Below are 15,382 nucleotides of genomic sequence, written 5' to 3' on the forward strand. Positions count from 1 at the left end.
GTCGTCATTTATGATTTTTTGTAAGCATTTCAATATCATTGTGAATGGTGGGAATGCATAGAAAAATAATGATTTCCAACTTATAGTAAATGCATCTACAGCTAAGGAATCCGGGTCTTGTTTCCAGGAGACGTAAGTATTACATTTGGCGTTGGTTCGAGAAGCGAAAAGATCAATTACTAGTTCGCCGAATGCTGTTGTCACTCTCTGATATTCCGAATCCGATAATTGCCATTCAATATCCGGATTTTCCCTTCGAGATTCTCGGTCTGCATCTACATTATCTTTCGTGTTGATATATGATGCAAAAATCCAAATATTTCGCTCCTCACACCATCGCCAAATGGACCTGGTCAAATCACTAAGATGAGGAAACTGGATCCCTCCCATCCGATTTATATTGCTGATAGCGGTCGTGTTATCAACGCGTAACAGTATATTAATATTAGTTTTCTCGCGAGCGAAACATTTTAGACCGAGAAAAACGGCCAGTAATTCTAAATAATTTATGTGGAAATTACGTTCGCTATCTGTCCACCCACCGTTTGCGCTATTGTTCTCGCAGTAAGCTCCCCAGCCTGTCCCGGATGCGTCTGTAAAAATTTCCAAGTTAAAGTTAGGAATTATAAGCGTGTTTGATGTGGTATGAATGTTATTCGACCACCACATTAAATCTGGTAAGATATCAACCTTAGGTTTGAATCTTACACCGTAACTTTTATACTTCTTGAGAGCCAGGTATTTCTGTCTCTCTAGCTTCTTTGTATAAAGCCAACCATATCTTGCAGCCGGGCAGGCTGAGGTAAGAACACCTATTAGGTGAGCGAAATCTCTAATAGTACATATCGGTAGATTAGAAAATTTTTGTACTAAATTAAAAATATTATTTCTTTTATCTGAGAGGAGCGATATTGTCATATTTACCGAATTATACATAAACCCTAAAAACTTGCAACACTGTTGTGGGTTTAACTTACTTTTATCGTAATTAATTACGAAACCTAAGCAATTAAGTAACCTTACGGTCTCGTTTACATTCCTAAGGCATTCATCGAAGTTATCCCCAATGCACATTATGTCATCCAAATATAAGACTGATTTAAACCCACGATACCTTAAATACCTAACTACTTCCTTCATTAACTTAGTGAAAGTTCGCGGAGCGGAACACAGACCATAAGGCATCGCATTGAATTCGTAGGTTAATATTTGTGCATTTTCATTTTTGAACTGAAATCGTAAATATTTACGTTGGAAAGACGATATCGGGACAAGTAAATAGGATTCTTTAAGATCTATGGACGCCATAAAACCCTTTCGTGGTATCATTTTGGATGCCGTTCTATGATCCTCCATCTTAAAATGAGAATTAGAAACGAATTTATTTAATTGTTTTAGATTGAGAATAAATCTATGACCACCATTAGATTTTTGTGCTAAAAAGATGTTAGAAATAAACTGATCTCTTCGAGGTTTACACTCATTAATAGCACCTAATTCTAATAAATTCCTTATGGCTAGTGCCATTTCTTGTTTTTCTCCGATTGAGAAGGAATTATGAGGGGGGTTATTTTGCACTACTTCACGAGTGAATGGTATACAATAACCATTGTGCACCCAATCTAAAACAATGGGATTTTTAGTAACCCTAAGCCAACAAGGATAGTAATGCCGCAGCCTGCCAGCGTGTACCTGTGTTAGTGCCGTGTTGGGGCACGCTTGTTGACAGGGTGCATTGTGCTCGAAGTTGAATTCCGCGTTGACGGCGGTGGCATGGACGCCGGCGCGCGGCGATATTGAGTTCGGTACGATCCTGCCCGCCCCCCCCTGCTGAACGACTGGTAGCGAGAGGGGCCGGACCAGTTTCCCTGAGGACGAGGGCGAGCGGCTGCAAAGGAAGAACTCGGTGTCGACGCTTTCGGATTGGGGACTTTTTTAATTTGAAGGCCTTGCCTTTCAATTGCCTTCGAAGCTTTGATTTTGTCCGGTAATGTATTTCCGAAAAGGGTTTCATCCCGCTCATGGTTTAAGGATTATCCAGAAAGGATTTATCCAGTCCCGGAGTAATGAGCTTCGATCTTACTTGCGTCTCAGTAAAGTGAAGATCAGTAAGTATTCGACAGCTATCCGATAAAATTTTTACAGCTTGTACCTTGTCATCGCCGGTCAATAACAAAGTCATCGCTTTGTTTATAGCTGTTATACCTAGGCCCAGCTGATCCTGCCTTGTCTGGAGCTTTCTGTCCCGGGCCCTTACAATATCCGCGACAGCGGCAGATATTTCTGGATTTAAGGTTGGGGCTTTTAACAGTTTACAATTATCTGGAGCCACATACTCCTTTAAAAGCTTTTCTTTTATTTCCGCTTGAAGGCCCTTTTTTAAGATTGGGAGCCATCGCTGCGCCAATTTGCCATGGATGTCAGGGCCATAAATCGGAATATCGTCCACTGCGTCCCCCAGTGCTTGCAATAACTCTGGTTCGAGTTCCGGCATCGCCTCTGTGCATACGTCTTGCGACGATGGGACAATCTCATCTACATGTTCGCAAGTCGATGGAGGCAGAGCTCCCGAACGCTGTGCCGACTGAGACGATGGTGTCGGCGAATGAGGTAACAATGGTGGTGCGTCATTATGCTCATTTGACTCTTGTGTTCCATTTTCTAAGAAAAGAAAACGATAAACTTAAAACTTTTTTTTTTTTTTTTTTTTTATGTAGGTACTGCTATATATTAGCAATGTTACAGATTTAAATATTTGGAACAAACAAGAGTTTAGGTTTTTGGCATCCGCTTAACCATCGTGTTAACCCGCAGTTAACCGCCAGGAAAGCTTACAGATACCTTTACGTTTTAAGTTAAGTCGACCCGGCTCAACCATCGGGATCACTTTTGGCGTCATGCTTGTCCTTCGTGTTAACCCGCAGTTAACCGCCAGGAAAGCCTACTAGACGCTTTACGCACATCAAAGAATCACACACTGTAAAGTATTGATAAAGCACTTACCCATATTGTCTTCGGAATCCGACGATGAGTATAAGATTACACGTCGATGTTTTTTCTCATTTTTTTTCTCAAGCTTTTTAATTTTTTCACTGTAATATTTTATTTTTTCCTCAGCACTTCGTTTAGGCATTTCAGAAGCGTGTGCTTGTTGCCTCGCACGGAAAAAGAATGACGACTAGTCGCAGAGCCTACCCACAAGAAAACAAAAAAAAAAAAAAAAAGTAATACTACCTACTTATTACTAAATGTGCGAAATGTTGCCTGCAGAGTAAAAGGACTACATGTTGTTTATTATATCTGAAGAATGAAGCGACGAAATATAATATCAATCAAGTACTGATACAAACTTCAATAGATTTATCGTGAATATCGAGTCCCGAGTCTATGGTTCCATAACTAGTTACGTCGCGATGACAAATTTCAAAACGGGCCTAAAACATTTTTACGACTATAGTTACTTATTATATATCTTATAACATTAAATACTTAAGTACATTATTTACTTAAGTACATTATATACTTATATACATTATATACTTAAGTACATTATATACTTAGGTACATTATATACTTAGGTACATTATTTACTTAAATACATAATATACTTAAATACATTATATACTTCACTACATTATATACTTCAATACAATATATACTTTAATACATTATATACTTCAATACATTATATACTTAAGTATATTATTTACTTTTATACATTATATACTTTAATACATTATATACTTAAGTACATAATATACTTAAGTACATTATATACTTAGGTACATTATATACTTATGTACATTATTTACTTAAATACAATATATACTTAAATACATTATATACTTAAGTACATTATATACTTCAATACATTATATACTTAAGTAAATTATATACTTAAGTACATTATTTACTTATTTACATTATATACTTAAATACATTATATACTTAAATACATTATATACCTTATAACATTATATACTTAAGTACATTATTTACTTAAATTCATTATATACATAAATACATAATATACTTAAGTAAATTATTTACTTTAATACATTATTTACTCAAGTACATTATATACTTAAGCATATTATTTTCTTTAATACATTATATACTTAAGTACATTATATACTTTAATACATTATATACTTCAATACATTATTTACTTAAGTACATTATATACTAAAATACATTATATACTTTAATACATTATATACTAAAGTACATTATATACTTAAGTACATTATATACTTAAGTACATTATTTACTTAAGTACATTATATACTTAAATACATTATATACTTGAGTATATAATATACTTAGGTACATTATATACTTAGGTACATTATTTACTTAAATACATAATATACTTAAATACATTATATACTTTAATACATTATATACTTAAGTACATTATATACTTAAGTACATTATTTACTTAAATACATTATATACCTTATAACATTATATACTTAAGCACATTATTTTATTTAATACATTATATCCTTAAATAAATTATATACTTCAATACATTATATATTTAAGTACATTAAGTACTTAAGTACATTATATACTTAAGTATATTATATACTTAAGTTTATTATATACTTAGGTACATTATATACTTAGGTACATAATTTACTTAAATACATAATAAACTTAAATACATTAAATACTTAAGTACATTATATACTTAAGTACATTATTTACTTAAATACATTATATACCTTATAACATTATATATTTAAGTACATTATTTACTTTAATACATTATATACTTAAGTACATTATAAACTTAAGTACATTATATACTTAAGCACATTATATACTTAAGTACATTATATACTTAGGTTCATTATTTACTTAAGTACATTATATACTTAAAAACATTATATACTTAAATACATTATATACCTTATAACATTATACATAACATAACATTATTTACTTTAATACATTATATACTAAAGCACATTATTTTCTTTAATACATTATTTACTTTTTTACATTATATACTTCAATACATTATATACCTTATAACATTATATACTTAAGTACATTATATACTTAAGTACATTATATACTTAAGTACATTATTTACTTAAATACATTATATACTTCAATACATTATTTACTTAAGTACATTGTACTTAGGTACATTATATACTAAAGTACATTATATACTAAAGAATATTATATACTTAAGTACATAATATACTAAAATACATTATATACTTTAATACATTATATACTTAAGTACATTATATACTTAAGTTCATTATATACTTAAGAACATTATTTACTTAATTACATTATATACTTAAATACATTATATACTTAAGTTTATTATATAATTAGGTACATTATATACTTTGGTATATTATATACTTAAGTACATTATATACTTAAGTACATTATGTACTTAAGTTCATTATTTACTTCAGTACATTATATACCTTATAACATTATATACTTAAGTACATTATTTACTTATACACATTATATACTTACGACATTATATACTTTAATACAATATATACTTAAGTACATTATTTACTTATTTACATTATTTACTTTTAAACATTATATACTTCAATACATTATATACTTTAATACATTATATACTTAAGTACATTATATACTTTAATACATTATATACTTCAATACATTATATACTTTAATACATTATATACTTAATACATTATATACTTAAGTACATTATATACTTATGTACATTATTTACTTAAATACATTATATACTTAAATACATTATATACTTAAGTACATTTTATACTTAAGTACATTATTTACTTATTTACATTATATACTTATTTACATTATATACTTAAATACATTATATACCTTATAACATTATATACTTAAGTACATTATATACTTAAGCACATTATTTACTTTAATACATTATATACTTAAGTACATTATATACTTAAGTATATTATATACTTAGGTTCATTATTTACTTAAATACATTATATACTTAAATACATTTTATACTTAAGTACATTATATACTAAAATACATTATTTACTTTAATACATTATATACTTTAATACATTATATACTTAAATACATTATAAACTTAATTACACTATTTATTTATTAACATTATATACTTAAATACATTATATACCTAATAACATTATATACTTAAGTACATTATTAACTAAAATACATTATATACTTAAATACATTATTTACTTCAATACATTATATACTTCAATACATTATATACTTAAGTACATCATATACTAAAGTACATTATATACTAAAATACATTATATACTTAGGTTCATTAAATACTTAAGAACATTATATACTTAAATACATTATATACTTAAGTACATTATATACTTAAGTTCATTAAATACTTAAGTACATTAATTACTTATTTACATTATATACTTAAATACATTATATACCTAATAACATTATATACTTTAGTACATTATATACTTAAGTACATTATTTATTTCAGTACATTATTTACTAAAATACATTATATACTTTAATACATTTTATACTTCACTACATTATATACTTAAGTATATTATATACTTTAATACATTCTATACTTAAACACATTTAAACTTAAGTACAGTATATACTTAAGTACATTATATACTTAAGTACATTATATACTTAGGTACATTATTAACTTAAATACATTATATACCTTATAACATTATATACTTAAGCACATTATTTTCTTTAATACATTATATACTTCAATACATTATATACTTATATACTTAAATACATTATATACCTTATAACATTATATACTTAAGTACATTATTTACTTAAGTATATTATATACTTAGGTTCATTATTTACTTAAATACATTATATACTTAAATACATTTTATACTTAAGTACATTATATACTAAAATACATTATATACCTTAATACATTATATACTTCACTACATTATATACTTAAGTATATTATATACTTTAATACATTCTATACTTAAACACATTTAAACTTTAGTACAGTATATACTTAAGTACATTATATACTTAAGTATATTATATACTTAGGTACATTATTTACTTAAATACATTATATACCTTATAACATTATATACTTAAGCACATTATTTTCTTTAATACATTATATACTTCAATACATTATATACTTATATACTTAAATACATTATATACCTTATAACATTATATACTTAAGTACATTATTTACTTAAATACATTATATCACTTGTAACATTATATACTTAAGTACATTATATACTTAAGTACACTATTTTCTTTAATACATTATATACTTATATACTTAAATACTTAAAAACATTATATACTTGAGTACAATATATACTTGAGTACATTATATACTTAGATTCATTATATACTTAGGTACATTATTTACTTAAATACATTATATACTTCAATACATTTTATACTTAAGTACATTATATACTAAAATACATTATTTACTTTAATACATTATATACTTCAATACATTATATACTTAAGTACATTATTTACTTATTTACATTGTATACTTAAATAAATTATAAACTTAATTACACTAGTTACTTATTAACATTATATACTTAAATACATTATGTACCTAATAACATTATATACTTTAATACATTATATACTAAAGTATATTAAATACTTAAGTAAATTATATACTTAAGTACATTATATACTTTAAAAATACTAAAATACATTATTTACTTTAATACATTATATACTTTAATACATTATATACTTCAATACATTATATACTTAAGTACATTATTTACTTATTTACATTGTATACTTAAATACATTATAAACTTAATTACACTAGTTACTTATTAACATTATATTCTTAAATACATTATGTACCTAATAACATTATATACTTTAATACATAATATACTAAAGTACATTATATACTTAAGTACATTATTTACTTAAGTACATTATATACTTATATACATTACTTAAGTACATTATATACTTAGGTTCACTATTTACTTAAGTACATTATATACTTAAATACATTATATACTTAAGTACATTGTTTACTAAAATACATTATATACTTTAATACATTATATACTTAGGTACATTATTTACTTAAATACATAATATACTTAAATACATTATATACTTTAATACATTATATACTTAAGTACATTATATACTTAAGTACATTATTTACTTAAATACATTATATACCTTATAACATTATATACTTAAGCACATTATTTTATTTAATACATTATATCCTTAAATAAATTATATACTTCAATACATTATATATTTAAGTACATTAAGTACTTAAGTACATTATATACTTAAGTATATTATATACTTAAGTTTATTATATACTTAGGTACATTATTTACTTAAATTCATTATATACATAAATACATAATATACTTAAGTAAATTATTTACTTTAATACATTATTTACTCAAGTACATTATATACTTAAGCATATTATTTTCTTTAATACATTATATACTTAATACATTATATACTTAAGTACATTATATACTTATGTACATTATTTACTTAAATACATTATATACTTAAATACATTATATACTTAAGTACATTTTATACTTAAGTACATTATTTACTTATTTACATTATATACTTAAGTACATTATTTACTTAAATACATTATATACCTTATAACATTATATACTTAAGCACATTATTTTCTTTAATACATTATTTACTTCAATACATTATATACTTAAATACATTATATACCTTATAACATTATATACTTAAGTACATTATTTACTTAAATACATTATATCACTTGTAACATTATATACTTAAGTACATTATTGCCTTCAGTACATTATATACCTTATAACATTATATACTTAAGTAGATTATTTACTTATACACATTATATACTTAAATACATTATATACTTAAGTACACTATTTATTTAAGTACATTATATACTTAAGTACATTATATACTAAATTACATTATATACTTCAATACATTATATACTTAAGTACATTATATACTAAAATACATTATATACTTAAGTACATTATATACTAAAGTACATTATATTCTTAAGTACATTAGTTACTTAAAAACATTATATACTTAAGTTCATTATTTACTTTAGTATATTATATACCTTATAACATTATATACTTAAGTACATTATATACTTAAATACATTATATACCTTATAATACTATATACTTAAGTACATTATTTACTTAAATACTTTATATACCTTATAACATTATATACTCGAATACATTATATACTTAAGAACATTATATGCTTTAGTACATTATTTATTTAAGTACATTATTTACTAAATACATTATATACTTTAATATATTATATACTTCAATACATTATACACTTAAGTACATTATATACTTAAATACATTATATACTTTAATACATTATATACTTAAGTACATTATTTACTCAAGTACATTATATACTTCAATACATTATATACTTAAGTACATTAGTTACTTAAATACATTATATACCTTATAACATTATATACTTAAGTACATTATTTACTTAAATACATTATATCACTTGTAACATTATATACTTAAGTACATTATATACTTAAGAACATTATATGCTTTAGTACATTATATACTTAAGTACATTATATACTTAAGTGCATTATTTACTTAAATACATTATATACTTATTTTCATTATATACTTAAATACAGTATTTACTTAAATACATTATATACTTAAGTAAATTTTTTACTTATATACATTATGTACTTAAATCTATCTATATATATAAAATGAAAATGGTCTTCGTTTGAGGCTCAATCACGCCTAAACCACTGATCGTATCGACATGAAACTACCACCATTCGATGCGAAATTTTTCCTAGATGGTTTATGGCTATCTATTTTTTTGAATTCCAACATTCCTTCATTTTTTTATTGCTGTTTTACTTTTATGAACATTTATCCCGCTAATAAAAACAATCTTATATATATATAATGATGAAAATGGTCTTTGTTTGAGGCTCAATCACGCCTAAACCACTGCTCGTATCGACATGAAACTACCACCATTCGATGCGAAATTTTTCCTAGATGGTTTATGGCTATCTATTTTTTGAATTCCAACATTCCTTCATTTTTTTATTGCTGTTTTACTTTTATGAACATTTATCCCGCTAATAAAAACAATCTTATCTATATATATATAATGAAAATGGTCTTCGTTTGAGGCTCAATCACGCCTAAACCACTGATCGTATCGACATGAAACTACCACCATTCGATGCGAAATTTTTCCTAGATGGTTTATGGCTATCTATTTTTTGAATTCCAACATTCCTTCATTTTTTTATTGCTGTTTTACTTTTATGAACATTTATCCCGCTAATAAAAACAATCTTATATATATATAATGATGAAAATGGTCTTCGTTTGAGGCTCAATCACGCCTAAACCACTGATCGTATCGACATGAAACTACCACCATTCGATGCGAAATTTTTCCTAGATGGTTTATGGCTATTTATTTTTCGAATTCTAACGTTCCTTCATTTTTTTATTGCTGTTTTACTTTTATGAACATTTATCCCGCTAATAAAAACGTTTTCTCTTGATTCTTTTGTTTTCATGGATTTCATCGGAGTTTACTGAACGGATAATGTTCTTTTACATTCAGCTAAGAATCTACTCACGGTAGTGGAGAACGGCTGGACCAATTGGGCTTTTTTTTATCTTCAGAATTGTCAGGAGAAAGTTTTGTATGTAAGAAAATTTTAAAAAAGCCCGATAAAAAGTTAAAAATTTCGATGATAATCGAAGAATTCCCATCTATATAGTCACTCACAACGAAATCTCGGGAATCATAAGACTTAGAAACGTGAAACTTGGTAGGAATATTACTTTTGCTATGTAGAGGTCAGCTATGAATAGATTTTAAGAAATTCATTCCCCAAAGGGGATTGCGGGGGCGTTAACAATGAACAATTCCCGTTTTTAAACTATAGCTCCTATAGACTTCAAATTTGGTAGGAATCTTCTGTAAGAGGTGTAGAAATAGGCTATGAACGAATTTTACGATAGCTCACCCCACAGGGGGTTGCGGGGGTGGGTATTAACAATTAATATTATTAATTTTCCAGCTAAAGCTCCTACAAGCTCCAAATTTTGTAGGAATTTTCTATAAAAATAAAAAAAAAAAAATAAAAATAAAAATCCTTTACTTCGACCATAAAGTTGATCATAATTGTTAGTAATAACACACCTTAAAACTAATGTTAGTGATCTTATATCTATCTAATTACTTAATCCAAATACTATATCTAAGACAGGCTTGATTAGTCAGCATGTGCACCATATGACAATGGTTCAGGTACTGACAATCAAACCAGTCAGCAAATGCCCTCAGGATGGCATTGGAACTAGCCCTTACCCTGCGCACCAGGGATGTGCACCGCTTACGCATGGTGGTATAAAAGCAATCCACATGCGCATCCGCGAACATACCCGACGCGCTGCAGTAACGAGGCAGGCCCAATAGCATCCTGAATGCATTATTGTACTGGACACGCAGGGCATTGTACTGTTTCTGCGTGTAGTCCACCCACAGGCTACTCGTGTAAAAAGAAGTGCAGTAAGCTCTAAAGAGCGTTACTTTTACAGGAATAGTACAACGAGCAAACCTGCGAGCGATCATGTTCGCTCTAATAGACAATGCCCTGCGTTCTCTCTCTATGTCAGCATCGTCTTTCAGGTCAAAAGACACCAGATGCCCTAGGTATTTGAACTGAAACACCCTCTTTAAGGGGGTACCGTATAACTTAATGGGTGGTACGTTTGAGGGCACTGGTTTCCCTTTGGCCTGAAAGACCATGCATTCGCTTTTTTTTACATTATACGTTAACCCGTGACTGCGAGCGTAGCTTTCACACATGCTTAACAATTTAGCCAAGCCACAAACAGAAGCACTGAGCAACACCATGTCATCTGCGTAACTGATGTTGTTGAGACATACTCCGTCAATATGGCAACCAACATGCGTAGTGCTAAGCGACTCCATCAGTGCGTTGACATAAAGGTTAAAGAGCTTAGGGGAAGTTAAGCCCCCCTGTCGCACGCCGCACCCTAACCTATATGGCTGCGAATACGATTCAGACCATCTCACGACATTGACCTGGTTTCGATACCAATATTTGAAGATCCTAGTAACTTCTTCGGGCAGACCGGTGTCTTTCAATTTCTGCCATAGGATATCGTAACTTACCAGGTCAAATGCCTTGCTAAGGTCCAGAAAACACGCATAAATAGGCGTTCGTCTGTCCGTATAGTACTTTACAGTTTGCTTTAAACATAATATGGCCGACTCTGTTGATAAACCTGGCCTGAAGCCAAACTGATTGTCGTGTAGGATTATATGTTTATCCAGCTGGATGTCAAGCAAACTGTCAAGCACTTTCGCCACAACCGCGCCAAGTGAGATAGGCCTGTAGTTGGCTTTATCAGATATGTCCCCAGTTTTGTTTTTCACAATTGGCACCACCACAGTTCTCATCAGTGCAGCGGGTAAGTACGAATGCGCAATACATAAGTTGAACAACATGGAAAGTACTCTAGGTAAGTGAGGACCAGCATGCTGCAGATGTTCAATACTCAGCCCGTCATGGCCAGGAGACTTTCCACGCGACATAGAAGTTATAGCATTCTTGACATCCTTAGCTGTAAAACGGATTCCAATCACCTGGCCACACGTACACTCATCACTGACGGACTGTGATGGTCCCAACGGTGAAGTCACTGTGAAATGTTCTTTAAACATGTCTGCTATAAGACTATGCTCATTAATACCATTCACGCTCACTGGTAGACCAGGCCTACCGTTTGATTTATTGGTGGATTTCCAAAAGTTACGAAAATCATTTTTCGCATGCTGTGAAGCCAAGATATTCATCCTTATTTGTTCGCTGTGGTTCTGACACCACCTTAAGCGTGACTTAAATAGACTGCGACTTCGATGCATGTCGACATAGACCCTACCATATTTTGGTTTACCCCACCAGACCCATATTAAAAACTTCGACCTAGCCTCCCTATGTGCATCGCGAACATACCTGTTCCACCCCGCCACAGGACGCTTCCCAACGCGCGATCTTACAGTTTTGGATTCAGTGGCAGCCACAGACAGAACATTTACAATGTCGCTATACAATTTATCAATAAGTAATGTGTGATCGATACGCCCGCAAACACAATCACTACACGAACGAAATTCCTCGGGAAAATCAATATCTTTTAATTTTTCATGACATAGTTTAGTATACATCACTATTTCTTCCGGTTTTCTATCTCCCCATAGAATCTCGCTCGGCATGTTACATACACTCGTCAACTTTGGTTTAACCATATCCAAGTCACACTCAATAATCAACGGATAATGGTCGGACCAATACACATCGTACTTTACATATACATTGGAAATTGACGAATAAGCCGAGTTGGTCGTCACGCAGTGATCAAGCCACCGCCTCGACCCGTGGGCTTCACTCACAAACGTGTATGTGTCCGACCTTATGCCTAAAATCTGTACATCCACACATGACCACTCTTGCTCGTCACAAAAACACGTCAGCTCGTTATAAAAACGTTCATTCGGATGGGCGTTAAAGTCGCCAAGGATGTAAACACATTCTACGTTCATACTGTTAATAATAGCACTCACCGAACTGAGGCAATCAGTGAATTCCGTAAGGTTCACTATTTTATCTGTAGGCATATAAATACTAAACACTAAAATAGACCTATCGCCCATCACTATTTTTATGGCACATATTCGTGGATTATCACAACACACGACCGACACATTTTGGAAAACACTTTTATTCCATAGCAGCGCTACACCTCCATAAGGCCGGCCGCACACCATGCCCGCCGCCGCATCCATAGCAGAAGTGCCCGTGCTGCCGAAACGCTCATCAATCCCGCTAAGAAACTGAATATCATGCCCAAATAACCACGTTTCTTGAAGTGCTATCACACTCGCCGACTGACACAAAAGCCTCACATTGTCAACTGAGCGCTTTATACTTTTACAGTTGAAGCTTACTAAATTACAGGTGAATCTTTTATCCATTAACAGTCGGGGTAGGGCCGTTCACGGTATTCGTCGCCACCCCGTTCGCACCACTGCTGTTATTTCGCTTGAAATTGACGAAACGCCTGAATATTACTCCCTCCGGCCAGAGTGTTGCATCTAAAAATATTTCTATTTTCCGCTCTGATACAAAAAATTTGTACGCGTTATAGTCCTTGTTTCCTCGTAAAAAGGAAATCTTTTCGAGATTGATATGCTCTTTCGTTTTGTTATAGACGTAATCCATAATATCCTTCTCCGTGGTGTCTTTGTGTATCATGGTAATAAAAATTGGGACTTTTCTTTCGACGGCTTTAAAGTTACAATTCTCGTCATTGGAGACCCCCGCGACTCCCTGGTAACGATACGATCTCGTTTTCGGTTTCCGACGCTGTACAACATTCCACTCGCCTTCCGTCTTAGTCACCTCAGCGAACGACAACACACCCGCTGCCCGGATCGGAGCCGTCTCGCTGGCCGTCTGAGCGCTCAGCGCACTCACCTCTGGTTGCGATGACACATCACCCGCGCCGCCCGCGCCCTCGGCGCTCACCTGCTCCGCCGCGCGCGCGCCTTCGCCGCTCCGGATACGTTGAGATTTATAACTATCCGCCGCACTACCTTCCATATAATTTATGCTCCTATAGTTTAAACTAAGATCTCTCGGAGATGACGACTCAACGTTAGGACGATCGCTGTGATTTGTAATGATCGTATCATCGAGTTGCGACAATCCAATGGGCCCACTGTCCCGATATGCGCCTCTTTTCATATTCACCTTTGCAGCTGAGAAGGGCGGCGATGTATATCGGTAACTTTGGCACTCAGTTCTCACTTTTTCCAGCTGGTCGATAGTTACATATGACGACTTAATATCTTTTATCTCGGCCTGCACAACGGCCAGATCCTTGAGTAGTTTTGAGACGTCAAGGTGGTCAAACGTAATCGGGGGTAACTTATCTAAGTCTCTCGCTACAAACACTGGCAAAACATCAGGGTCAGTGCCCTTAAAAAGACTGATTATGTCGTTTAAAAAACGGTTTTCTTTGCCTTTTCCTCTCCTCGCAGTTTTACGCAGATCCTGCGGTAGGGAATCGACGAGCAATTTATAACTTTCCTCGATCTCCTCCAATGAGAAGGTCGCGGCACAAATCCTCACAATGCTGTCTTCATCAGCCACAGACAATTTTGCTTTTACGTACGTTAATAATTCACATATTACGACCCTACAATTATTGCACGATAACGTCAT

The 15,382-nt window shown here is 30.9% G+C and overlaps 1 protein-coding gene and 1 pseudogene across 1 annotated transcript; both read right to left on the minus strand.

Annotated features, from left to right (window-relative positions):
• Positions 1-1,697: 1,697 nt before the first annotated feature.
• Positions 1,698-3,007, minus strand: LOC120634769 (annotated as a pseudogene).
• Positions 3,008-14,129: 11,122 nt separating this feature from the next.
• On the minus strand, positions 14,130-15,382 carry LOC120634770. The gene is made up of 2 exons (XM_039905545.1): positions 14,228-15,382; positions 14,130-14,186 (listed from the first exon to the last, which is right to left on the minus strand). Exons 1-2 carry the CDS (start codon positions 15,380-15,382, stop codon positions 14,130-14,132), a joined length of 1,212 nt encoding a protein of 403 aa, XP_039761479.1.

Source organism: Pararge aegeria, chromosome 25 (genome assembly GCF_905163445.1).
Source record: "Pararge aegeria chromosome 25, ilParAegt1.1, whole genome shotgun sequence".
In the NCBI taxonomy this organism is placed as follows: Eukaryota; Metazoa; Arthropoda; class Insecta; order Lepidoptera; family Nymphalidae; genus Pararge; species Pararge aegeria.

Coding starts and splice junctions, on each gene's coding strand:
- LOC120634770 (XM_039905545.1), bottom strand. CDS start 15,382: ATGACGTTATCGTGCAATAATTGTAGGGTCGTAATATGTGAATTATTA. Junction 14,187..14,227: donor CAACACTCTGGCCGGAGGGA/GTAATATTCAGG, acceptor GCGAAATAACAG/CAGTGGTGCGAACGGGGTGG.